This window comes from Styela clava, chromosome 4 (assembly GCF_964204865.1).
Source record: "Styela clava chromosome 4, kaStyClav1.hap1.2, whole genome shotgun sequence".
Lineage (NCBI taxonomy): Eukaryota > Metazoa > Chordata > Ascidiacea > Stolidobranchia > Styelidae > Styela > Styela clava.
The window spans coordinates 14,864,609-14,886,572 of NC_135253.1; the positions used below are offsets into that span (position 1 = coordinate 14,864,609).

Below are 21,964 nucleotides of genomic sequence, written 5' to 3' on the forward strand. Positions count from 1 at the left end.
TGTAACGTTTCGTCTGACCAAAATCAGACTTCCTCAGACAAGCAGTTTACAACAATGACAAGAAAAGAACAACATGCGGTTCAAATACAGCAATAAATAAATTTGTGTAAAATCATTGTTATGCAGCAGGACTCTTGAATTGCACAGTAAGCTATGATATGTTTATTTCTGCTGCAGCATCCTTGCATTACATATACGCATAGAGATCCACCGGTCGACTAGCCCAAAGGCATTGGGAGTTGGGATGTATATTTTATCAATATGAAGCGCTTCACACATTCACCGAAAATGAGATTTTCCATAAATATTAAATGCAAAGATTAAAATACCAATACATTCTAGAATAGGGCCATCCAATTTAAAAAGTGGGATATCACAAGGGTCCACTTCACTTTCCTATGCTATAGTGTAAATCCAAATTAATGAGCGCTCAGCTAGAATCAATGGTGCAAAAAATCGAAAATGTTTTTGTGGCGCCACAACAGTTCTATGTTGAACTGTAGTAATTTATTATCACGCAACAATGTGCATGTCACATGCTATTTCCTCTTTATGTGTTTCCGAATCCAACTGAGTTAACAGAGTGGCGAGCAGCATTACGTAGAAAACTGTAGGCTATATATATATATTATATATGAAAACCGATTTTTATTTGATTGCTCCCTCCTAGATAGACGTCTGCTTACTGGCCAAATTATGTGATACAAATTTAATATGTTTTCAGTTTATGAATACGCAATTATGAATCAAATTATCATTTTTCTTGTCGTGAAATGCCTCCTAAAATGTCTGCATTACCGGGTTTTCCGCCACGCTCCATTATGAGCATGCAACTCGATGCATCCGCTTTTACAGGCCGATCAGGCATTGTCTATATCAGAGATGGCGAATCTTTTTCAATGAATGGGTCAGAAATTATATATTTATCGCAGAACAGAAGAGAGTGGGTCACAGGTATATAATCAATGTTTGGACCTCATGAAGTATGCGCACAAAGATGGCGCACCACCTGAAACCTAACTTCGTACCCAACTGACAGTGTGTAAGTGCTGATTTAATTTTCCGTATTGTGAATTGAATACAATTCCATTTTATGTATCTTCGCCGACGCTATGGACGCCGAAACATTGGAACTGTCTTTGTTCCACGGAGTACTTTTAACAAAAAAAAAAATAGGACCAGTTCAACTGGGATCCCCCGATTAAATAAATTATCATGCATTTTTCAAAAGCAAATTTTCAAACTCTTGGGTCGGAGGCGTCGGCAATGCATTTGTTTATTGCACTGGAGTACACCTAGGCGCTACTACCCCATTTTCGGGTTCCTATTGGTCTTAGAGGGAAAGTTTTGCAAAAGAAAGGTGTTAGAGACCCGAGAGCTAAGACACGTGCTTTGCAAAGTGGGCATCATAAACAGCGATGGAAGAATGAAACTCGTGGGCTATGTAAAGCAGGTGGATGAAATTCTAAGCTTCGTGCTCCGCCTTGGTCAGCAGGTCGCTCTTCAGTGAAAATTTCACATTGAGAAAAAAGTGTAGAAAAGCTTAAAAAGGAGTTGAAGGAAAACTAGAAAAAGAGAAAAGCTAAAAAAGACATTGATCCCAGGATTCGAAGTACAGCATGGACACGTTCAATTAGTGGGGCAGTCGGGGGGCTGCCATTCTGCGTGTTGCACTCAAGTTACTGTTCAAGGATATTTGTCTTGTGATTCATTCCGATCTTCTAAGATGTAAGTTTATATCTATATACGTTACTGTTCGGTGGAATTAACTTTAGCAAAGTCATTATTTTAGATGATTCACTTAAAATGATTTTTTTTAGGAAATGAACGTTTCTGTTTTCTAAATTTGAACTATTTGACAAAAAAGAATGCATTCCGAAAACCAGTGATGCCCTCAAATTTAGATATTTACTTAGTGATAATTTTTCGTTCGTAAAAATGATATATACATTCGATATCTTTTATTTGGTGATAATTCTCATTCTCTTTATTTTTCGAAGTGTCTAAATATGTGCTTAGCATATGTGGTGATAAAGCGCGTGCGCCTCCTTATTTTAAATATTATCATTGTGTTTAATTGTTGCAATTTGCATGTTCAATATTTAATTTGAGTATTTTAAACTAATTCATTATCTTTTTAAATGTTATTACGTTCTTTTTTTCGAGGTACCTCAATAAGTGCCTAAAAAAGGGCCTACAGGTAACAATTTATTATTTCTAAATACCACTACTAGACTCAAATGCATCTAGTTGATATTTACCCAGGCTACTTAGTGTGACTAATATTGTTATTTTTCGGTCTTTTATTGGTTGATAATCTATATTTTCTTCTCTTTTCGAAGTGCCTAAATATGTGCCTAGCATATGCGGTGACAGAGCGCGTATGCGTATGTCTTTAATGCTACATTTTGAATATTGTTATTGAGTTTACCTGTGGCACTTTGCGTGTTCAACATTTAATTTGACCATTTTAAAACTTTTTGAGAGTTATTACACCTATTTAACCTTTTTGTCGAAGTGCCTACCGGTAACAATTTATTATTTTTCCCAAATACCTGTCTTTCTCGGTCTTTTATTGGTTGATAATTCCTATTTTCTTCTTTTTTCGAAGTGCCTACAAACGTGAATAGCATATGTGGTGACCGAGCGCGTGCGACTCCCCTTAATACCACGTTTCAAATATTGGTATTAAGTTTACCTGTAGCGTGTTCAACATTTAATTTGATTATTTTCAAATAATTCATTATCTTTTTAAAACTTATTACGCCCATTTCACTTTTTTCCGAAGTGCCTAATTTGCAGGTGCCTACACTTAGTCCGTCCCAAAATCATGCTTTCGTCAAGTCGAAGTCGTATCTCGCTCCCTGTTTTTCTCTTATCTATTCGTCTTTCTCCAAGCACCTCTCTCTTGTCTTGTACAATTGATTTAACACTGAATTGATTAATTCATGTACGACCACATTTCTTCCCCATCGTCTACTAACCACCGCACATTCGACTACGTTTGCGTTATTTCATCAAAACAAAATGACCGATAAAAGTGGGCAAGAATAGGATTATAACTCGCAATGACAGTAAAAACGTAGCGACCCTCACCAAGAATACAGTCTACTTAAAATTTGTAATCCGTCTTCATTTCGAGAGGGGGGGGGGAGGGGGGGAGGTTTAAAAATCGGAAATTCCCATTGTCGTCCATAACAGTCACGACGATTACGCGCTCGTTAAAAGTGCCGCCTTTCCAGCGCATAATTATTTTTTCTGTCGGGTAAAATATTCAATTCATGACAACTACGAGATTCTAAAATGTCCTTATATATTAATTTAATTGTGTCCAACGTAACTAGCGGTTGCGACTTTTACGTCGTCAAAATAAAAACATTACTGCAGTAAAGGACATAAAAATATGAGATAAGCTCAATATATGATATTAAATACCATATAGTACAATTTTACTTCATACAAAGAAAATACATATAAAGTATACCAGTTTATTAAAAAATACATATTCACCGCCTCGAAATCCACGCCGACGCGATTACGCCACTTGTTAAAAAAACCGACTTTTTCAACGTAAAATGATTTTCCTATTGTGCAAAGTAATCAATCCATGACCGGTAGGGGCATATTTAAAATGTCTCAATTTGTTAATTTAATTGTCTTCAATCTGAACGAGTGGGGTTGGTAACGTGATATACATATACAGCCAAAAACATACATATAGCGCCAACGAAATATACATATAGCGCCAACTAAATATCCATATACAGCCAATGTCATATACATCCAATTAAAATCCGAATACAGCCATTTAAGTGATGTACAAATACTGCCAAGTCATATGCATGTACAGCCAATTGGATATACATATGATATAATAAGTGTGTTAGGGTTAGGGTTTTAAAAATAACTCTCAGAAACTTCAAACCGGCTTTTGATGACGCTACTTACAATAAGTGTAAAATATATGTAATAAAATATTGTGATATTAGCATGATTTAGTCTCTAGTGACAAGTAAGTCTACATGTTATTTGTTCGAAGCTTACAATGCCTGCCTCTCGTGGTGCACGAATACATACAATAGGTTGCAATCCATAATGCCATAAGATAAATAATCAGCTGATTATATACCCATAACAGCTGATTGTGATAACATGCGAAATGTGTCGCTGCCAACGACGACATTGAAAATCTCTTTTGGTTATTCGGTTTTTTTATTTATTTGGTTTTCTTTGGTTATTTTGTCAACAAACTAATTTAATTACACAATTTAATTGTCAGCTTGTACTTGCAACTTGATTTCGAGAAAGGTATTTTCATTACATATGAAAATATTAAATATCCCATCATACTGACTTATTAAGAACTGAATGGTCAATTGTTGGAAAACACTGCCACTGCTCGGGTAACATTTTTCAATTCAATTTAACATGCCTTAGAATGAATCTCCCACATTTTTTGAATTCTTTTGCATGTGCTTGGCTGAAAATTTTTACCGGCACCATGACATGGGCCATTTCATGCATAATCGTGTGAAAGATTACTGAAATATCTAGCTTATCCGGCTCCAAAATTAAAATTATGAATTTGTCCAGGTCGATTTTATACGTAACGCCCGTCGAAATTTTGGATGTGTTGCCGCTTAATTTGCAATATGTTTCATTGGAAACACATCCAATTTTATTATCACCAGTGGGCAAGGTTGTATATGGAAATAGGTCACGGATGCTATTGTAGATTGACACTACCATCGGTGTGTCATGGTGGGATGATATAGCATCTTGCCAAGTTTTCAATTCCGCCATTTGTTTTTGAATCTTCAACTGAATAAGTACGACAATTCCGACATTTCCAGGTCTCACGCTATTCAAGATGAGCAGCTGTGGGGTATTATGACATCATAGATTGGCGCATATTGGATATTTATCAAGAACTACGCGCACAGGCAGTTTTATGTTTCATATATTCCACCAAACATCAATTTGATTATTTTGTTGACAGATTATTTCCAAAAGCCGAAGAATAGTTCTTTCAAATAAGATTTTCAGCCATCATATTTCTCGTATTATCAACGATCAGCTGTTGTGGGGCACTATGACATCATAGATTGGCGCCTATTGGATATTCATCGAGAACTACGCGCACAGGCAGTTTTATGTTTCACATATTCCACCAAACGTTAATTTGATTATTTTGTGGACAGCCCTCACATTTCTCTTATTATCAACGATCATCTGTTTTGGAGCACTATGACATCAAAGATTGGCGCCTATTGGATATTTCTGAAGAGCTGAGTTGGGGCCTATTGGATATTTCTCAAAAACTCCTCACCGGCAGTTTTATGTCTTATGTTAAATGATGCTCATATCATGATATTTTATTCCTTATACTTTACGCTTGTTACAAGTCATTTCTCATGTTTTAATCAAAAGTTGTTTTCGAGTTTCTGTACGCGTAACGGTAGTAGTCTCAATTCTCATCCTACTAAATGCAATGACGATTCGTCTTGAATTAAACGAACTGCAAGGTGTGCAGTAATAGTTTCGGCTCACGCTATCCAAGATAATCTGTTGGGGGGTATTATGACATCATAGATTGGCGCCTATTGGATATTTATCAAGAACTACGCGCACAGGCAGTTTTATGTTTCATATATTCCACCAAACGTTAATTTAATTATTTTGTGGACAGATTATTGCCAATAGCCGAGAAATAGTTATAAGATTTTCAGCCATCACATTTCTCGTATTATCAACGATCAGCTGTTGTGGAGCGCTGTGACATCATAGATTGGCGCCTATTGGATATTTCTGAAGAGCTAAGTTGGGGCCTATTGGATATTGCTGAATGAACCAAGTTGGCGCCTATTGGATATTTCTGAAGAACTAAGTTGGCGCCTATTAGATATTTCTGAAGAATCAAGTTGGCGCCTATTGGATATTTCTTAAGAACTAAGTTGGCGCCTATTGGATATTTCTGAAGAACTAAGTTGGCGCCTATTGGATATTTCTGAAGAACCAAGTTGGCGCCTATTGGATATTTCTGAAGAACTAGCGCACTGGCAGTTTTATGTTTGTATTTCCTACCATGCGTTTATTTGATTATTTTGTGGACAGTTTATTGCCGATAGCCAAAGAATAGTTCTCTAAAAATAGATTTTTATGCAGCATATCGTCACGGTAATAACCGAATTGCGTAAGTCATTTTTGGCGATTTTGAGTTTTTTATAAAATAGGTATTTATGTAATGCTGCGCACCTGTCTGTTAACTCAGATTTTATTTTAGGAATTCCGAAACCCATAAAAATGGAGATTTAGTATGACATGCACATTTGTGCAATTGTTTCGTCATAATGAATTATCCTTGTGACCGCAGTATTATTGTGACGTCACAAAGGCAAAATAACCTCGGCGAAGTATTTTCGAGTTTTTGCATCTCGGATTCTAGCTTAGCGCGTATTAATTTGAATTTTTACTACAGTATAGGAAGACGTACACTTGTGATATTCACTGTCCGAGTCAAATTTACCTTGGTTGGCTTTTATATTGGGTGCATTGCTGTTTTATTCTTTATATTTAATCTTAGTCCTATTTCGGTGGGTGTGCAGAATGTGTTATATTGATGAAATATATATTTTTAAACATAAAAAATGATTTAATTGAAACTGATTAGCTATTTTGGGGATTAGACATTGTAGATACTGAGAATTACATTCGTTTTTGGAATGTTTAGTTTTCAGGACTGGTGCATATAGTGAAGTTGCAAATTGCGTATGTCACCAAGTCATAGACACATTTCTGCCTAAGTCACAGTGCGCCATTATGACGTCACTTAACTGCGTCATACAAATTAACTTAAATCCGGCTACGATCAAAAAATTGAACCATGGCAAATTATTGACTCTCAATTGCATAACAAAATCATTAGGAAGTTTTTTACGTTTTTCTCAAAACTGCTAAAAATGACTTACGCAATTCGGTTATTAGCGTGACGATATTTCTTGTGTTTTCAACGATAAGCTGTCGTGCGGGGTATTGTGACATCATAGATTTGGCGCTTATTGGATATTTCTGAAGAGCTAAGTTGGTGCATATTGGATATTTCTCAAGAACTACGCACATTGGCAGTTTTATATTTTTTATTTTCCACCAAGCGTTAATTCGATTAGTTGGTGAACAGTTTATTGCCATTATCCAAAGAATAGTTCATTGAAGAGCGATTTTCAGCCAGCACATTTCTTGTGTAATCAATGACCAGCTATTGTGGGGTATATATTATGATATTAACACTGGCAGTTTACGCGGTGTGACTCATCGTACCAAGCGTTAGGAATACGCTCGCCACCGCATCTCTGATTAATCTGCGTGAGTTCGCAGTTTCGAATCCCAAGCAGGGATGGTTATGTGCGAAAGAATTTCTGGCCTCCTTGCTGCCGTAGGGGGGTTCAAGTAACCGCTTGTCGGTTACAGCTTCCTCCACCATCAAGTTCATGCTTCCGAAAACAAATAACTACCTAATCCCATACCCGACATGAAATGGTAACCGGACGAGCGGCCGTGGTTCGCCATATGGTTAAGTCGTCTTATCGGCTTTCTTCTCTCCCGGTATAAATAGGTAAATCTATCTTATTTTGATTTTTTTTAATATATTGATTTCTCTATATATGCATATGACTTGGCAGTAATTGTACATCAACAAAATGGCTGTTTTTGGATATTAATTGGCTGTATATGTATATAACATTGGCTGTATATGGATATTCAGTTGGCGCTATATGTATATTTAGTTGGCGCTATATGCATATTCTTGGCAGTATATGTATGGCACGTTACCAACCCTATCGATTTGAACTGCGATTGCGTCGACAAAACACTACGGCATTCCGCCGACATTAAAATGTGTGGTAAACTACCCGATTATATATATTGTTTTGATCCGTATCTTTGCTTTCTTGCGAATTCGACAAATTTGAGATGTACTTGTAACACTGACTCCGCTCAATCGCAATGCTGCCACTCCGATTATTTTTAAAGATAAAACCTTTCGAAAAATCTGCTGTAAAATCTCACGGAGTAAATTTTATTTCAGTATAATAAAAATTGATCGAATTTACTTTAGATTAATTATCTTAAATATCATCACAAACCGGGAAAAAGTCGCGTTCTCAACCTTGTTTAATATTACCACGAACATTTTCGACGGCCTTAGGCACACGAAATTTTGCGATTTTCGATGCCTAGAAAAGCGTTTTTAGACTGTCGCGGGCCCCAACAAAACTTATATATATTGTTCATGGTTTTATTTTCAGTATTTTATATTGCCGCTTTTCAATCAATAATTCAGGTCACGAGTTTATTCCATAATTTGTCTTTAGAATCTCGTCGCCGATGAACGTATAACTCTCACCGTATGCATAATTCCACGCAAGTACCAAAATAAAATAATTATCATCGTTATAGTGGCGTTAATTTGTAGAAAATTTGTGATTTTGAGACAATAAACATCAACGTAAAGGCGTTTACGACCTAAATAACACGTCACAATGATAAAAACAATCGGCGATTTTAGCAAAAGTCAATTGTACGTGTTATTGGCGACTTTTTCAGTTTTTAAAAAACGAGTGCAAATGTCTGTGGGTGCAAATGTCCATGGGTGCAAATGTACGTGCGTGCAAATGTACGTGGGTGCAAATGTCTGTGGAGTGTGGGTGCACACGTATGGAGGTGCAAATATCCTGAATGCAGTTTACGTGTGCAAATTTACGTGGGTACAAAGGTACTGTCGTCTTTTGAGTTGAATATTTTTGCAGTTAGCAATCAAGAACACCATTGCATATAATGCAGGGAAATGAATGATAAAGAGGAATTGCGTGTTTATGTGTTGTAAAATTTTTTAAACCCTTCAGTAAACTTTTCCATATAAAATTCCAATACAATGGCAGTGAATGAATTCTGCGTTTGAGTCGTATTTACATTGCAGTTATTACATTGAGGTTGCATACGCAGTATACAGCGTGACGTAAAACCTTGTCAACGATTACGAGAATAAAATTAATAATTCTATTCTTAGCTGCGTATTCATAAATTTGATCACACAAATGGCAAATGCCAGTGAGCCATATATCTGGGGCAAGCACGCGCTCAAAAATTCGTCGTGTTTGTACTCCTGTGACGTCCGACCTAATATTTTATAATGTTTATGGAATTTTCCGAACACGAAAAACAATATTACTGACCCTCAAGTTTCACAACTATGATCATAATCGTTTGCGATGGGGCAGATTTCTCTATTGCCCATTGTTTTATTCATTCATATTATCCCAAGACAAGGGTCGCGTATACAGAGGCGTCTGAGCCATGCTTCTGATTTAAACAGTTTCTAACACGATGGATAAGATCTTATAATCCTTGTTAGGTATTGTGTAGTTTGGCGCTATGTACATGAAGCCCATATATCGGGAATGAGGCATTTCAGGACTCTATTTCGAAAAAGTTATCTGAGAAAACGGATTCGCATGCATATAGCAGGTAGCTATATTTTAGCAGTCTAAACGTTCACTCTCAACAACTGATTCGTTCATGTGTCCAACTACAACAATTATGTTACTCAAATAGAAAGTCAACCCATTGTAGAAGTGTTTAGTAAAATGTGCAACGGTTCCACGACTATAAGTGAGTTCACCAATTAGTACATTTCGAAGATTGCGCGTGCTACAAATCTAAACGATAGGTTTTATGGGTAGATTAAAAAAGTCTTTTTCGACACTAACTTTTGTTAAAACAAAATATGGATCAAATTTGGAATTAGTGCTGAGACGCAGCATCAGCGAAATAGAGTCAAGACGATCCTTTGTGCGAAATTATACAAGCACGTCGGTCTCATTAAAAGTATTGTAGGCTTTTTTATTTTTTTTGTTTATTTTATTTTAGTTCTTGAGGGGCGCGAAAAAATCTTTTTGAACTAATCCCTACAGATAGACATCTGCTTCTTGGCATTTGCGAAATTGCGCGTTTATCATGCACTTGGAATTTGGTCATAACCGAATGTTCAAGCTTGCCAAATTATGTAATAAAAAATCCATTATATTTTACGGTTTACGAATACGCAACTATGAATCAAAATATAATTCTTTTATGTCGTAAAATTTCTCTTAAAAATCCTACATATCAGAGATTTACGACACGCTGTATTATTAACATGCAATACGACAACTTTAATATAAGTTCACTACCCGCTATTGCAATTCATTCTCCATAATAGTGGAAAATGCAGAATCCGATCATTAAATACATAATTGGAATATTTTGTAAAATTAATGTGTCTTTGAATTGCCAGAGTATGTATAACGATACGATTTGAGCTCAGGATAGGCCAATCAGTCTGTTAATTTTAATTGCGAAAGTCTAAAAGATCGTATCGTAAGCTAAAAATGGTTTGTTCAGAACAATGTCGATTAAAGAAATTTATTATTCATGTAATTGTTAGTTGTAACGTGACAGAGACTCTCTTCTAATACTCATATCCCAATGCATTTCAATAGATTAGAGCATCGTTTCCCAAACTTTTTTGACCCCGGAACACTTACGATTTTTATCTCGCTTCGCGGAAAATAAAGGGGTAAAATTGATAAAGAAAAATGGTGTAGTGCAGCGATTCCCAATGGGGTAGCGAGTTGCCAAATGCGCCGCGAAAACAGAACTAAAATATGATTGAATATTTTACATATTCCATTTATTATATTGTTTCTTATTTTAAAAGCTGTGTATATGAATCAATAAATTCATTTTACCTCTATATGCTGACCGCTAACAAAAACGCCACAACCCTCAAAAAGTCTATGAAGTATACATGGTCGTTTCAAAGAAATAAATCAATCCGGGAGGGTGTTTCCAATAAGACTGGTGTTTCCAAGCTTACACGCATTAGGTGGGGAACAATGTTTTGTTCCATTTTCTCGGATGAAATGCAATTAGTTGGCGATTCAATATCGTCCCAGTGTCCGGATCCTGGAGCTAGCCTAGGCTAAAATACTCAGTTTATAGTGACATATTTTTTTTTGGAATTTTTTCTATTTAAAATTTTTCTTGGATCATGTCAGGGGTTTTAAGATACATCTGTTTTTGATTGATAGTTCGCCGCTTCGAAATACCGCAAAATTAAAATTTGCGGTCTATGTGGCAGTCTAAACGAATCTTTTTCGATGTTGATGGTCAAACAAATCCAGTTCCATACCCTAAACTGCTTCATCACTTTGAATGTTCAATGGTGTTGTTGTATCACGTCACGAAATGCTGGGACATGCAGAAGTGCATCCAGGATTTATGGCTCGAACAGATATGAGCATTTGATATAAAAAGAAAAAGACGGGCAGAACGCAACATTGGTAATAAGTACTCGGTACCGACTACCTTTATACAATCTATCTAACGGTTGTCGAGTATGAAAAACGAAAGGGCTTTTACTGGCGGCTCAAATATTACTTAATACACTGTCTTATTAAACTCGCCAGTATTGACAATCCCTGCTATTCATTATTATCGTAATAAACCACAACTGAGTATTATACTTATATCAATAAATTCTTTTAGTTTGAAAACCACTTCAAATTATTAGAGATAAAATGGAGTCTTCGAATGGATACTTTCAAGTTGCTGACTTCGTTATATTTGGGGGTGAGTTTTGAATATTTTGTTGCAATAATAACATTGAATGAATTCTTAAATTCCCACGGCAACAATCATTTCGTGGCTCAGTTATAAAGGCAAAGTTTTTTTTGAAGAAAGTTTTGTTCAGACAATCACATTCCTTGGCATTGAAATTTTGCTTCATGGGAAATGGCGTCAATTTCCCCATTCAAAACTTCTATTTAGAAAAGTGATAGAATAGATCTGACGCTTATTATCGTTGTCTTATTCAATTCACTCACACCTTATTTAGGAATATTGCTTTCCTCTGCTGCGATTGGAATCTATTTTGCTTATAAAGACAGACGCGATGAAACGATCGAAAATTATTACTTTGGCCGAAGAAATGTATCACCGGTATATAAGCCATCTTTTCATTAATTTATAATTTGTGTTGGGATTGAATTTTTGATTTCCAAAGAATTGGAATTCGGCCGTTTAACACTGGTTTGAAGCATCAGAATCAGTTTTCAGATTCAAATTTGAACACAATATTTCTTCGTATTACAAGCAATCGGCAAAGTTTGGCACTGTTAATAAAGCGCTTGTTTGCTTAATTCTTCATTGGGCAATGGCAATGGTAACAGCTATGCCAATGTTTGAGCATATATCACATTCATAATCGAAAATTACAAAACTGGATAAATTTTTATGTTATCTGCATGTATTATTTAGGTTTTGCGATTGGTGAACTTGCTGCCGAAGTACAACAGACCTTAGAAGGATTTTCAGATTACAATTTATATTGCACCGTATGTTTTTAGGTCCGCAACAGCAATAACAGAACATATTAGTTTTTGGTTTGTTTATAAAGCTTTCCAATAAATGGCACTCATCGGTACCGGTAGACCAAGGCAGATTACTACGGCCTACTTACAGGTTGGTTTGAGCTGGGTATGTAGCAGGTACCACTACCGCCGTTTAGTATACATGATATCAAATTTTGTCAGCATGTAGTCTACAGTGAAACTCAAACACTGAGATATTACGGGACTACGGCTAATCTAATCAAGCACAGTACTGGTACAATCAGTGGTTTCAAAACTGTGGGTGGCGTGCAAAATTTCGGGGTCGCCTGACTTTCGCTGAACATGAGCACACAAGTAACAAGAATATGAAAGCTGCAAAGTGAAATTTGCGCTGGTCGGGTAGCATTTAATGCGATTAAATTAACCTTGCTCCTGATTTGGCAATCTTTTTTCACGAGTTAGACTACCTGTGAGCTACACCAATGGTTCGCAGTAGCTGGCTTAAGCAAGTTTTTTTGTCGGTCCACGAGAAACTTTGTTGTTGTGCTATTTTCTGGGGATTTCTGTTCGCTCCTACTGTTAACGTTCAAACATATCGGTGTCGTAATTTGACTATCGAATTCCTTCCTTTGTTTACATATCACGTATTCCATCTTTGATCTATTGAGGTTTAGAACACAACAAAGTTCCAGAAAGCTAGAGAAAATATATCGACACATTTTTTCATTAAGATAATCGAATAAAATGAATTAATTTTGGAATTGTTTTAATGTTTTGGTGTGTGGGCGCAAATATCTGTATTTAATGATTTCACGAAAATTGGGGTCGCAAAACAAAAAGATTGGGGACCACTGTTCTTGATCACCCAACCACTTGCGAATGCGGAGCAAAACTGTCACGTCCCCACGAGAAAGGGAAAAGAAGAAGGTGGCACTGGCAGCAGACGTGACGCTGCGATAATACGTGTGAAAGTGGTAAATGAATTATTTGTAGAATGTCATAATTGCCCAAAATTTTATTTCAGGTTCTCGTAGCAATATCTTTATCGGTGTCTCTCATATCAGCAATTGCTGTCATTTCCATTCCTCTTGAAATTTATCTATTTGGTGCGGTGTTTGCTTGGGATAGAATTGCTGCACTGATAAATTACTTCGTCGCGTCTACATATTACATCCCATTGTATCGTCGGCTACGATTGAAGACCGTGTTCGAGGTCTGGATATTTTGTATTCAAAATTTATGAATTGAATTTGCAGTATATACTTATTAATTCATTGCATTTTACATATATGATTGCCATTGTGATAGTATTCAAAACAATTGTTTGTGAAACTAAAAGTTTAGGACAAATGTTTACAACCCATATTTCGATTTTATTTTTTCAGTATTTGGACCTGCGCTTCAATCGAAGAATTCGTTTTTTTGCCTCGGCAATTTCAATGACGGCTTTGGTAACCTATTCGTGAACTTTATCCATAAAAACAACGAATGATATAAACGCCTTCAAGGATTTTCATTGTATATACTCATGTACAATGATAATGCGAAGAGCGATCTTAGATACTAAATAAACTGAGGGAACAATGTTAAATAGAAATAACATTGAACCACAATTCCTGTTCATGGACTCAAAAGAAGTTTGCAATTATATCCAAGGTCTTTTCTTAACAACACTAAAGTTGGAATTTCCGAAAATACATAAGAAATTTTGCCATGCTGTTTTTGAATCTTTAAATTTTCTAGATATTCTACTTGGGTATAACCGTCTATCTTCCAGCCCTTGCATTGAGCGCTGTCACGATCCTTGAATTAAAATGGACGATTGCAATCACAAGCATAGTGTGTACGTTCTATACCACCATCGTACGTATATGTTGTTATTCACTCATTCTATTTTATGTTTCAAATATTATATACTATTTTTTTTATCATATAGTTCACATTTGAAATCAAAACGTCGGATTTCTATAATACAAAATATAACTAGTTTAAGAGTCATCGAATGTAACAAGTTTGTAGATCGCAGTCATCTTGGTGTTCGTAGTTCGAAGTGTATGAAAACATATTTATAAACGGATCGAAAAATAATCCAGATGAAGAACGAGCGTTTCAGCTAAGTAAAATAGCTTTTAAACATGTATCAAACAATGAGGTTTACGAGAAAGTGTTGTTCTACGTATACTGGACTGATTATTTTTTCAACTGTTTTTTAGTTATCAGTCTATTTAATAGTCTATTTAAATAGTTGAACTTTACCAAACCGTATCCAATATATGGACGTTCTTTTTATTTGGTGACAGCACATTTGCACCCACGTAAATTTGCTCCCGTAAACTGCACCGAGAACATTTCACAACAAATTCACATTTGCACCTACTAACATTTGCACCCATTGACGTTTGCACGTAGGTACATTTGCACCCATACATTTCCACTAATGGACATTTGCACCTACGTACAATTGCACCTATTCACATTTGCACTCACGTACATTTGTACCCATGCACCCACGCACATTTGTACCCATGCACACACGTACATTTGTATCCATGCACATCTTCATCCACCGACATTTGTGCCCATGGCATTGTCACGCTTATGCATTGGGACCTTCTTTCAAATATTTCAAAATAGATGCATTCTTAAATAACTTTTGGAAAAATAAATTAGTTGAGACGTTATATTCAAGTATGTAAAATACCCATGTATATATTAAGGGTGGATTGAAAGCAGTGGTGTGGACCGATCTTTTGCAGAGCCTTATTATGCTCGGAGGCGTACTTTCTCTTTTCATACGCGCTACACTTCTGTATGGCGGATTTGGAGATATATGGGATGCCGCAGAACGTGGAAATAGACTCAATTTTTTCAAGTAAGTGTAAACATCTCATTGATTATGACGCATATACATTGGGCTTGTATAACGCACCGGCTGCCACCGAAAGCAGCACACGAAATTCAAGAGATTTGATAAAACACACGAGCGAGCATATTATGTGCATAACCGAGTTAACAAAAAGGAATTAATTTTATTACAACCTTTTTTATTAAAACTCACAGATTATAAAAAAAAAATGTCATTCTGATTTTTAGGCTTGATATAGATCCCAGAATTCGAAGTTCAACATGGACACATTTAATTGGTGGGGCAGTTGGGGGCTGTTATTCTGCGTGTTGCAATCAAGTTACTGTTCAAAGATATTTGTCATGTGATTCGGTTCGATCTTCTAGGATGTAAGTTTGTATGCATATACATTGCTATTTTGTACAATTAACTTTAACATGGCCACATGTCGCAAATAATTCAGATGAAATTTACTGAAGGTAAAAGAGCACTAGAAAATAACTTTTAAATGAGGTATATTTCATGGTGATACTTAGATGTCGTGTCGTTTTCTAAATTTTACCTATTCGGCAAAAAAAAGAGCATTTTGAAAACCAGTGATGCCCTTGAATTATGATATTTACATTATGATATTGATAATTTTTCATACTTGAAAAGTATATATTCAATTGCTTGTACTTTTTTATTTCATTTATCCAGAGCTGTTTGGTTACAATGGATTCCTAGCACAATCCTGTTGATGCTCTGTGTAGCGAATGGGTTAGTTCTGTATGCTTATTATGAAGGTTGTGATCCAGTTCTTTCGGGTTTGGTTGCAAAAAGTGACCAGACGATACCCCGATTAGCATTGGAATTATTTCGAGATATGCCTGGAATGGCAGGAATGTTTGTGTCTGCTGCGTTCAGTGGGACTCTGAGGTGAGTAATCGAGTCTCTGCACTAGCATATGAAAATCACGTGATTTGTTAAATTAGGAATGATTATTGACGTCAGTAATTATTATAAATAAAGTACACCTAAAAATGCTCATACATTATTCACTACAATAAAAATATGAGCTCAATAATATACACTGAGATGATCCTGTCAATTAACTACAAAGTGTGTAATAGCCAATATATGTATACGTACCGGTAAGTTGCAGTGTTATATGTGTACGATCAATCTTAGGGCGTTTCATCTATTTTTGTTATCTTTCCAATAGTAAATTTAGTTTATTATTTAATACATCAATATATCTATTTTACTATTAAATCTAATATTTATACAACAGTTCAGTATCGTCTGGAGTGAACTCTTTGTCAGCGTTAGCACTAGAAGATTTCGTTTTACGATTTTTTCCAACAATACCAAAGAGAAAGAAAATGCTTTGCAGCAAATTGTTAAGTAAGTTCCATTGATATTTTCAACCAAATAGTACCACCAATACACTTAAGAAAAATTTCGCTTATTCAGGTGTTCTATTCGGTGCAGTCATTATGGGAATTGCTTATCTTGTGTCCACTATATCTACTCATATATTCCAAATCAACATTGTTGTAGCGTCAATATCAACACCTATACTCGGCACTTTTACGATGGGATTGTTCATGCCATGGATAAACAGTTGGGTATGAATGAATTATTCTGCATATATCTTCCCGAGTTATAAAATATTGACCCAAATCCAAAAATAAAATTATTTGGAATAGATGGAATTTGTTTCCGCGATATGATTTTTACTTTGCAGGGAGCTTTATCAGGAGTCGCAGGTGGCACGGCATTTAGTATCTGGATCGCTATCTCAGCATCTTATCAAGCAACATTTCCAGCGACAAGTGAGACTTTGCCCATATCTACGGACAACTGCACTGTAAACTCTGCTTATAATCTCACAACCATGTCTTCAATTGGAAACTACACAGATTTAACCACGATTTCACAGATATCCACGATACCTGAAGAAGAAAGGTTATTTTGTAATTTTTGCAAACTCTTATTGATTGAATTTAGAGGTTAAGATTTAATTATAGAATGCTTTTCAACCGTTGGCGCCGCTGCGAACAAAGCAATGTTAATCCCATTCCCAATCTTGATGTGTATCCTACATATGTTATATAAAGAGTGTATAAAAACGAGTGTTATTGTTTGTAATTGACCCAGCGTTAAAATCTTTATTGTGCTGTCCCAAATACATCCCTGCTCAGCAGCCACTCACTGTTAAAGAAAAAATTTGACATTAATGACAAAAGAATCGGTTATCAGCTCGAATAAAGACAGGTACTCCTGAAGTATGCGCACCAAGATGTCGCACAACCTGAACCCTATGCGCCATCTTGGTGCGCATACTTCAGGAGGTCCGAAAAGTCATTATATAAAATATAATTAATTGATTCGTTTGTTTTATTTCAGATCTGTTCTCGGTTACACCTTATATTCTCTGTCGCCATTATTATATGGAACATGTGGATTTCTAGTATCAATATTTTTGGGACATGTGGCGTCATTTTTAACAGGTCAATGAATATTTTTCGATGTCGCTCAATCGTGAAGTTTGTTTGGGTTTTCTATAGAAGTTATCACTTTAGGTATAAAATGCAGGCAAAATTTACAATGTCATTTGGCACAGTCTAATGACCGAATATTTTGATAATTTAATAAGGTATCCGCATTAAAGATAATGACTTTGATTTTCGAAGGACTGTCAGGGACCGTCACAGCTTTTCCAGGTCCTGTGACGTTGATCCATTCTTCATAATTCAGTTTCAACGTGAATTGAAATACCAAGTGATCCGAGTCACTTCCGTATTACCAGATCAGGTACCGCAGTCTACCATTCCCGGCCGGTCTAATTTTCCCACTTGTACTAAGCACAAGATCCACCGACTTTCGCTTAGCATGAGATTAGCCGATATGCGCTCGTGGAACCGCTACAAGATGAGATAATTTTGAAGACGTCATAGCACACGAAAAACTAATCCCCTAAATTTTACAGAAATATTGGAATTAAATAAAAGTAATAGTCTTCTAGCGAAAAATACAATCTTTAACCACTGAAAAGCAATTGGTCCGGTGATCAAAAAAAGCAATTTTTTCATAACGGTAAAATTTCATAATAAAGAATAAGAACAGGCCTTTTCTATGCCCAATAAAACTTGGTTTTGAATTTCTGGCGCAAAAGATTTAAATTGTTAAAAGCGCCATAAGTACTTTCATACTGCACACACACCAAAAATTTTATTTTTATGTTCGTTCTTTTTCTATACTGGCTCTGACTCAATAGTAAAAACTCGACTGAGCACGGAATTAATTAACTGATAACGTTGCCTGTAGTAAGCACTTTTTGTACTTATTATGTTTCTACTTATTTGAAAAATATTATTTTTTAATGTATTTTTATCTTCATTTCTTGAATAGGATTCAACAAAATTTCAGAGGCTAATCCAGACTTATTCGTACCATTTATAAACTGTAAACTGTTTCGTTTCGGCATTCCTAAAACTACACTAGTAGACCGGGGAGACGAGGAAGAAACAAAGACCGTGCAGCACATCAATGCCGGCTATCTCAACAATGAAAATGATCACGAAGTCTCAAACTCTAACGAAGCCAAATGTGAAGAAACAATTTTTTAACCAGGCATCCCAAGATGTTGAGTGATTATGTACAAACCATACCATTATTTTATTTCGTCATATTGATTGACACTTAGATATATATATTGCAAATATACAAGTATTGAAGTAAGTACTTGCGAACACTTCAGGATTTAATGTTGAATTTTTATTATAAGCGACGAAACATCCAATTTATATATGTAGTAACTTTCTTCTTTTCTGATTTAAATAAATTGATTAGCTTTGAGTCTTTTGACCACTAATTTTAAATATCACACCGTAATTCTATATAACTGGTAACTACCGATTTCAATTCATTGTACACGGAGCTCAAGTTCAATTGTGCAAAATACATTTGATTTACAATAACTGAGATGTGCTCGCTTGTGTGGTAAAGAAAGTAGGTAGTGAAAGGATGAGAAAACGAAAAAAAAATCCAAGGATTCACTAATGAACATTAAAATACAAATTGAAGCTAATGTATTTGAAAAATGTCAAGGTATGTAACTATAGGGAGACGAAATGCGGTCTTAGGGATAAAGACTGTTCACCCTAATATTCAAAGTTCGATTCCCACGTTATTAATTTCACGTGTTATGGAATGTGACTCCAATCTGGATTCCCTCAGACGATAATAAGTACACGATGATGATTGTCGAATTGTTGTATATTATTGAAAAGATGCACGATCCAAATTCCAAATACAGATAAAATTGTACACACTTAATTCTAATGCAGTCAGATCACAAGGCATATATCGAGTGAAACAAAAAACACAATATTATAGAGCATTCTCGGCAAACCGGAAACGATACGTGGTCGAAACGAGAAAGGCAATACATGGAGCGAATGCACTATCGCTGTTGCGAAACATAATGCGGCCTATTTTGTGAAATATTACATGCTATTAATATGAAAGGGTTAAATACATTATAATCCATAGTTACACAATGCACATTCGCTACATAACCAGTGGTGGGATTAAAAAAATTTTCAGTCGGTTCCATCACAAAAGTCATATTTTTCAGCCGGTTCTGTCACATATAGTCATTGGGAGTAACCAGTAATGCTAACCGGTTCGCTGATCTCATAAAATTCCGTGAGACGGTTCTATAGAACCGGTGCGAACCGGCTGAATCCCACCACCGCATGTAACCCATCTGTAGCCAGAAAAAAAAAAGAGTTTTATTTGAAATGGTATCCCTTCCTCAACTTAATGAAACGCCCATGTTTACTCAACAAGTAAACTGTATTTTGTACAAGATCATCAGTGGATTTATGTAATTGCATTCAAACTTATGCATAATATGAAGTAGATCTCACTCGTTCTGATTATCAGTTTGTATGCATAATAATGATGATGCTACTCTATTAATGACTGTATATACAGAGGAATATGTATTGATCGCTATCATTCTAATCGACACATTACATCGAATAAACCCAGGGATAATGAATTACTTGAAGCAATTCAATAAAGAATATTCTGTACGAACCCTTCCTAATTTGCTAAACGATCTATTAGACTTTTGTAATCAAAAAGAACAGATTGGTGGTGTATCGTGATGATGTCATATACTGATTTAATGTCATAATATGGTTCAGCATGAGCTCAAATTATATATATATATATCGTTTTTCTTACTCTGGGTATATCATAGGCACAGTAACGTTTTGATTTGATTTTTTTTTGCGTATGGCAATCGATGAAACGCTAAGAAAGTATGTGAATGCTTTGTCAAAAAGACGAATTGCGCGTTTAGGGATGCTATAAAAATTGTTTAGCTCTTTGTAAATCTTCCCATACAAAATATTTCATTACAATGATTTCCTATTGCTAAACACATATTGTTTTATAGAATTATATTCGGTAATCTTTTTTACCCAGTCTCATAATGTTCAGTCCACTGCAAATGATCAGAATTTCAAGTGGTTTGAGATAACAAAGCCAACATCAAATCTCTCAAATATTTTCCACAATACGAACTAGTGTCATCAATTCTTAAATAACAAGAGAGCTATGCTCAGGGCCAAAATGAAGTAGCATGAAATATTTTATTTACAGGACCGGTAGTCTGACCGTAAATATATACTACTACGGTCTGACCACCAATTTACTGAAATGCAGTCACGAAACCACGGCACGGTGCGCATTTTATTTTTGATTTCGTAGACACCAAAGTAGTCACTTTGGTAGACACCATCGCGCACAAAAAACGAATTTCATAGAGCCCACATAAATATTTGACATAAATACAAGTAATAACCTTCTAGCGAAAAATACAATCTTCAATCCCTCCGTGTCTAATAATACCAAAACAATCTATAGGTACATTTCGAGTCCAATAACAAAGCGATCAATACGCCCATTTCGTGTACAATGAAGCGGCCGGAGGTCAGTGCAGGTTGGCGAACAAAGTAGCTGGAAAGAAAACAGAGGCGACAAAAAAGTAGGTAAAACGGCGATAAGGGAGTGGTTGAACCAAAAAGATAGAACGATAAATAAATCTGCGCGGATGATATGCAAAGCCAATATAAAAATGTATATGTCCAAAAAAAATTGCTGGGGCTGGCGAACGATGTTGAAAACAAACCACATGGCTCCGTGGCGCAAAAACTTCTCACAACTAACACGAATGGGTTATTTCTAAATTCCAATTAACATAAAAAATTATTAGTCACAGCCTGGCAATTTCAAAATCCTGTGTATCTATGCGACGTAGTAACGATAAACACGTACGACGAAAAAATAGGATGTAAATCCCTGCAGGACGAAAAATTGGTTATGACATGGAATGCAAGGAAGCGCACCACAGCAGTTTTTTAAGTATTGATCCTAAATATTGTGTTGCTCCTTATTAACACACCAATGTGCATTTTGTGCGATATATATATATTCATCACCACGAGAGTGCCTCTAGCACATTCTTGGTGAACAGGTAAAATCTTAAACAATTTGTAAGTTTTAAGATGCGCGACTTACGATGGCGGAACCGAGTCCGGATTCCATTACAGAATTGATTCTGATGCATTGGAATCGATTCTCGAGGTTATAACTTGGATTGCAAACAATGTGTAACGTTTTGTGGCAA

At 35.8% G+C, this 21,964-nt stretch overlaps 1 protein-coding gene across 1 annotated transcript; it reads left to right on the top strand.

Annotated features, from left to right (window-relative positions):
* The first annotated feature begins 11,618 nt into the window (after window positions 1-11,618).
* On the top strand, window positions 11,619-16,809 carry LOC144422111 (sodium-coupled monocarboxylate transporter 2-like). The gene is made up of 7 exons (XM_078111933.1): window positions 11,619-11,670; window positions 11,936-12,039; window positions 14,175-14,294; window positions 15,149-15,303; window positions 15,525-15,665; window positions 15,976-16,194; window positions 16,550-16,809. Exons 1-7 carry the CDS (start codon window positions 11,619-11,621, stop codon window positions 16,674-16,676), a joined length of 918 nt encoding a protein of 305 aa, XP_077968059.1. The 3' UTR covers window positions 16,677-16,809.
* Window positions 16,810-21,964: the final 5,155 nt, after the last annotated feature.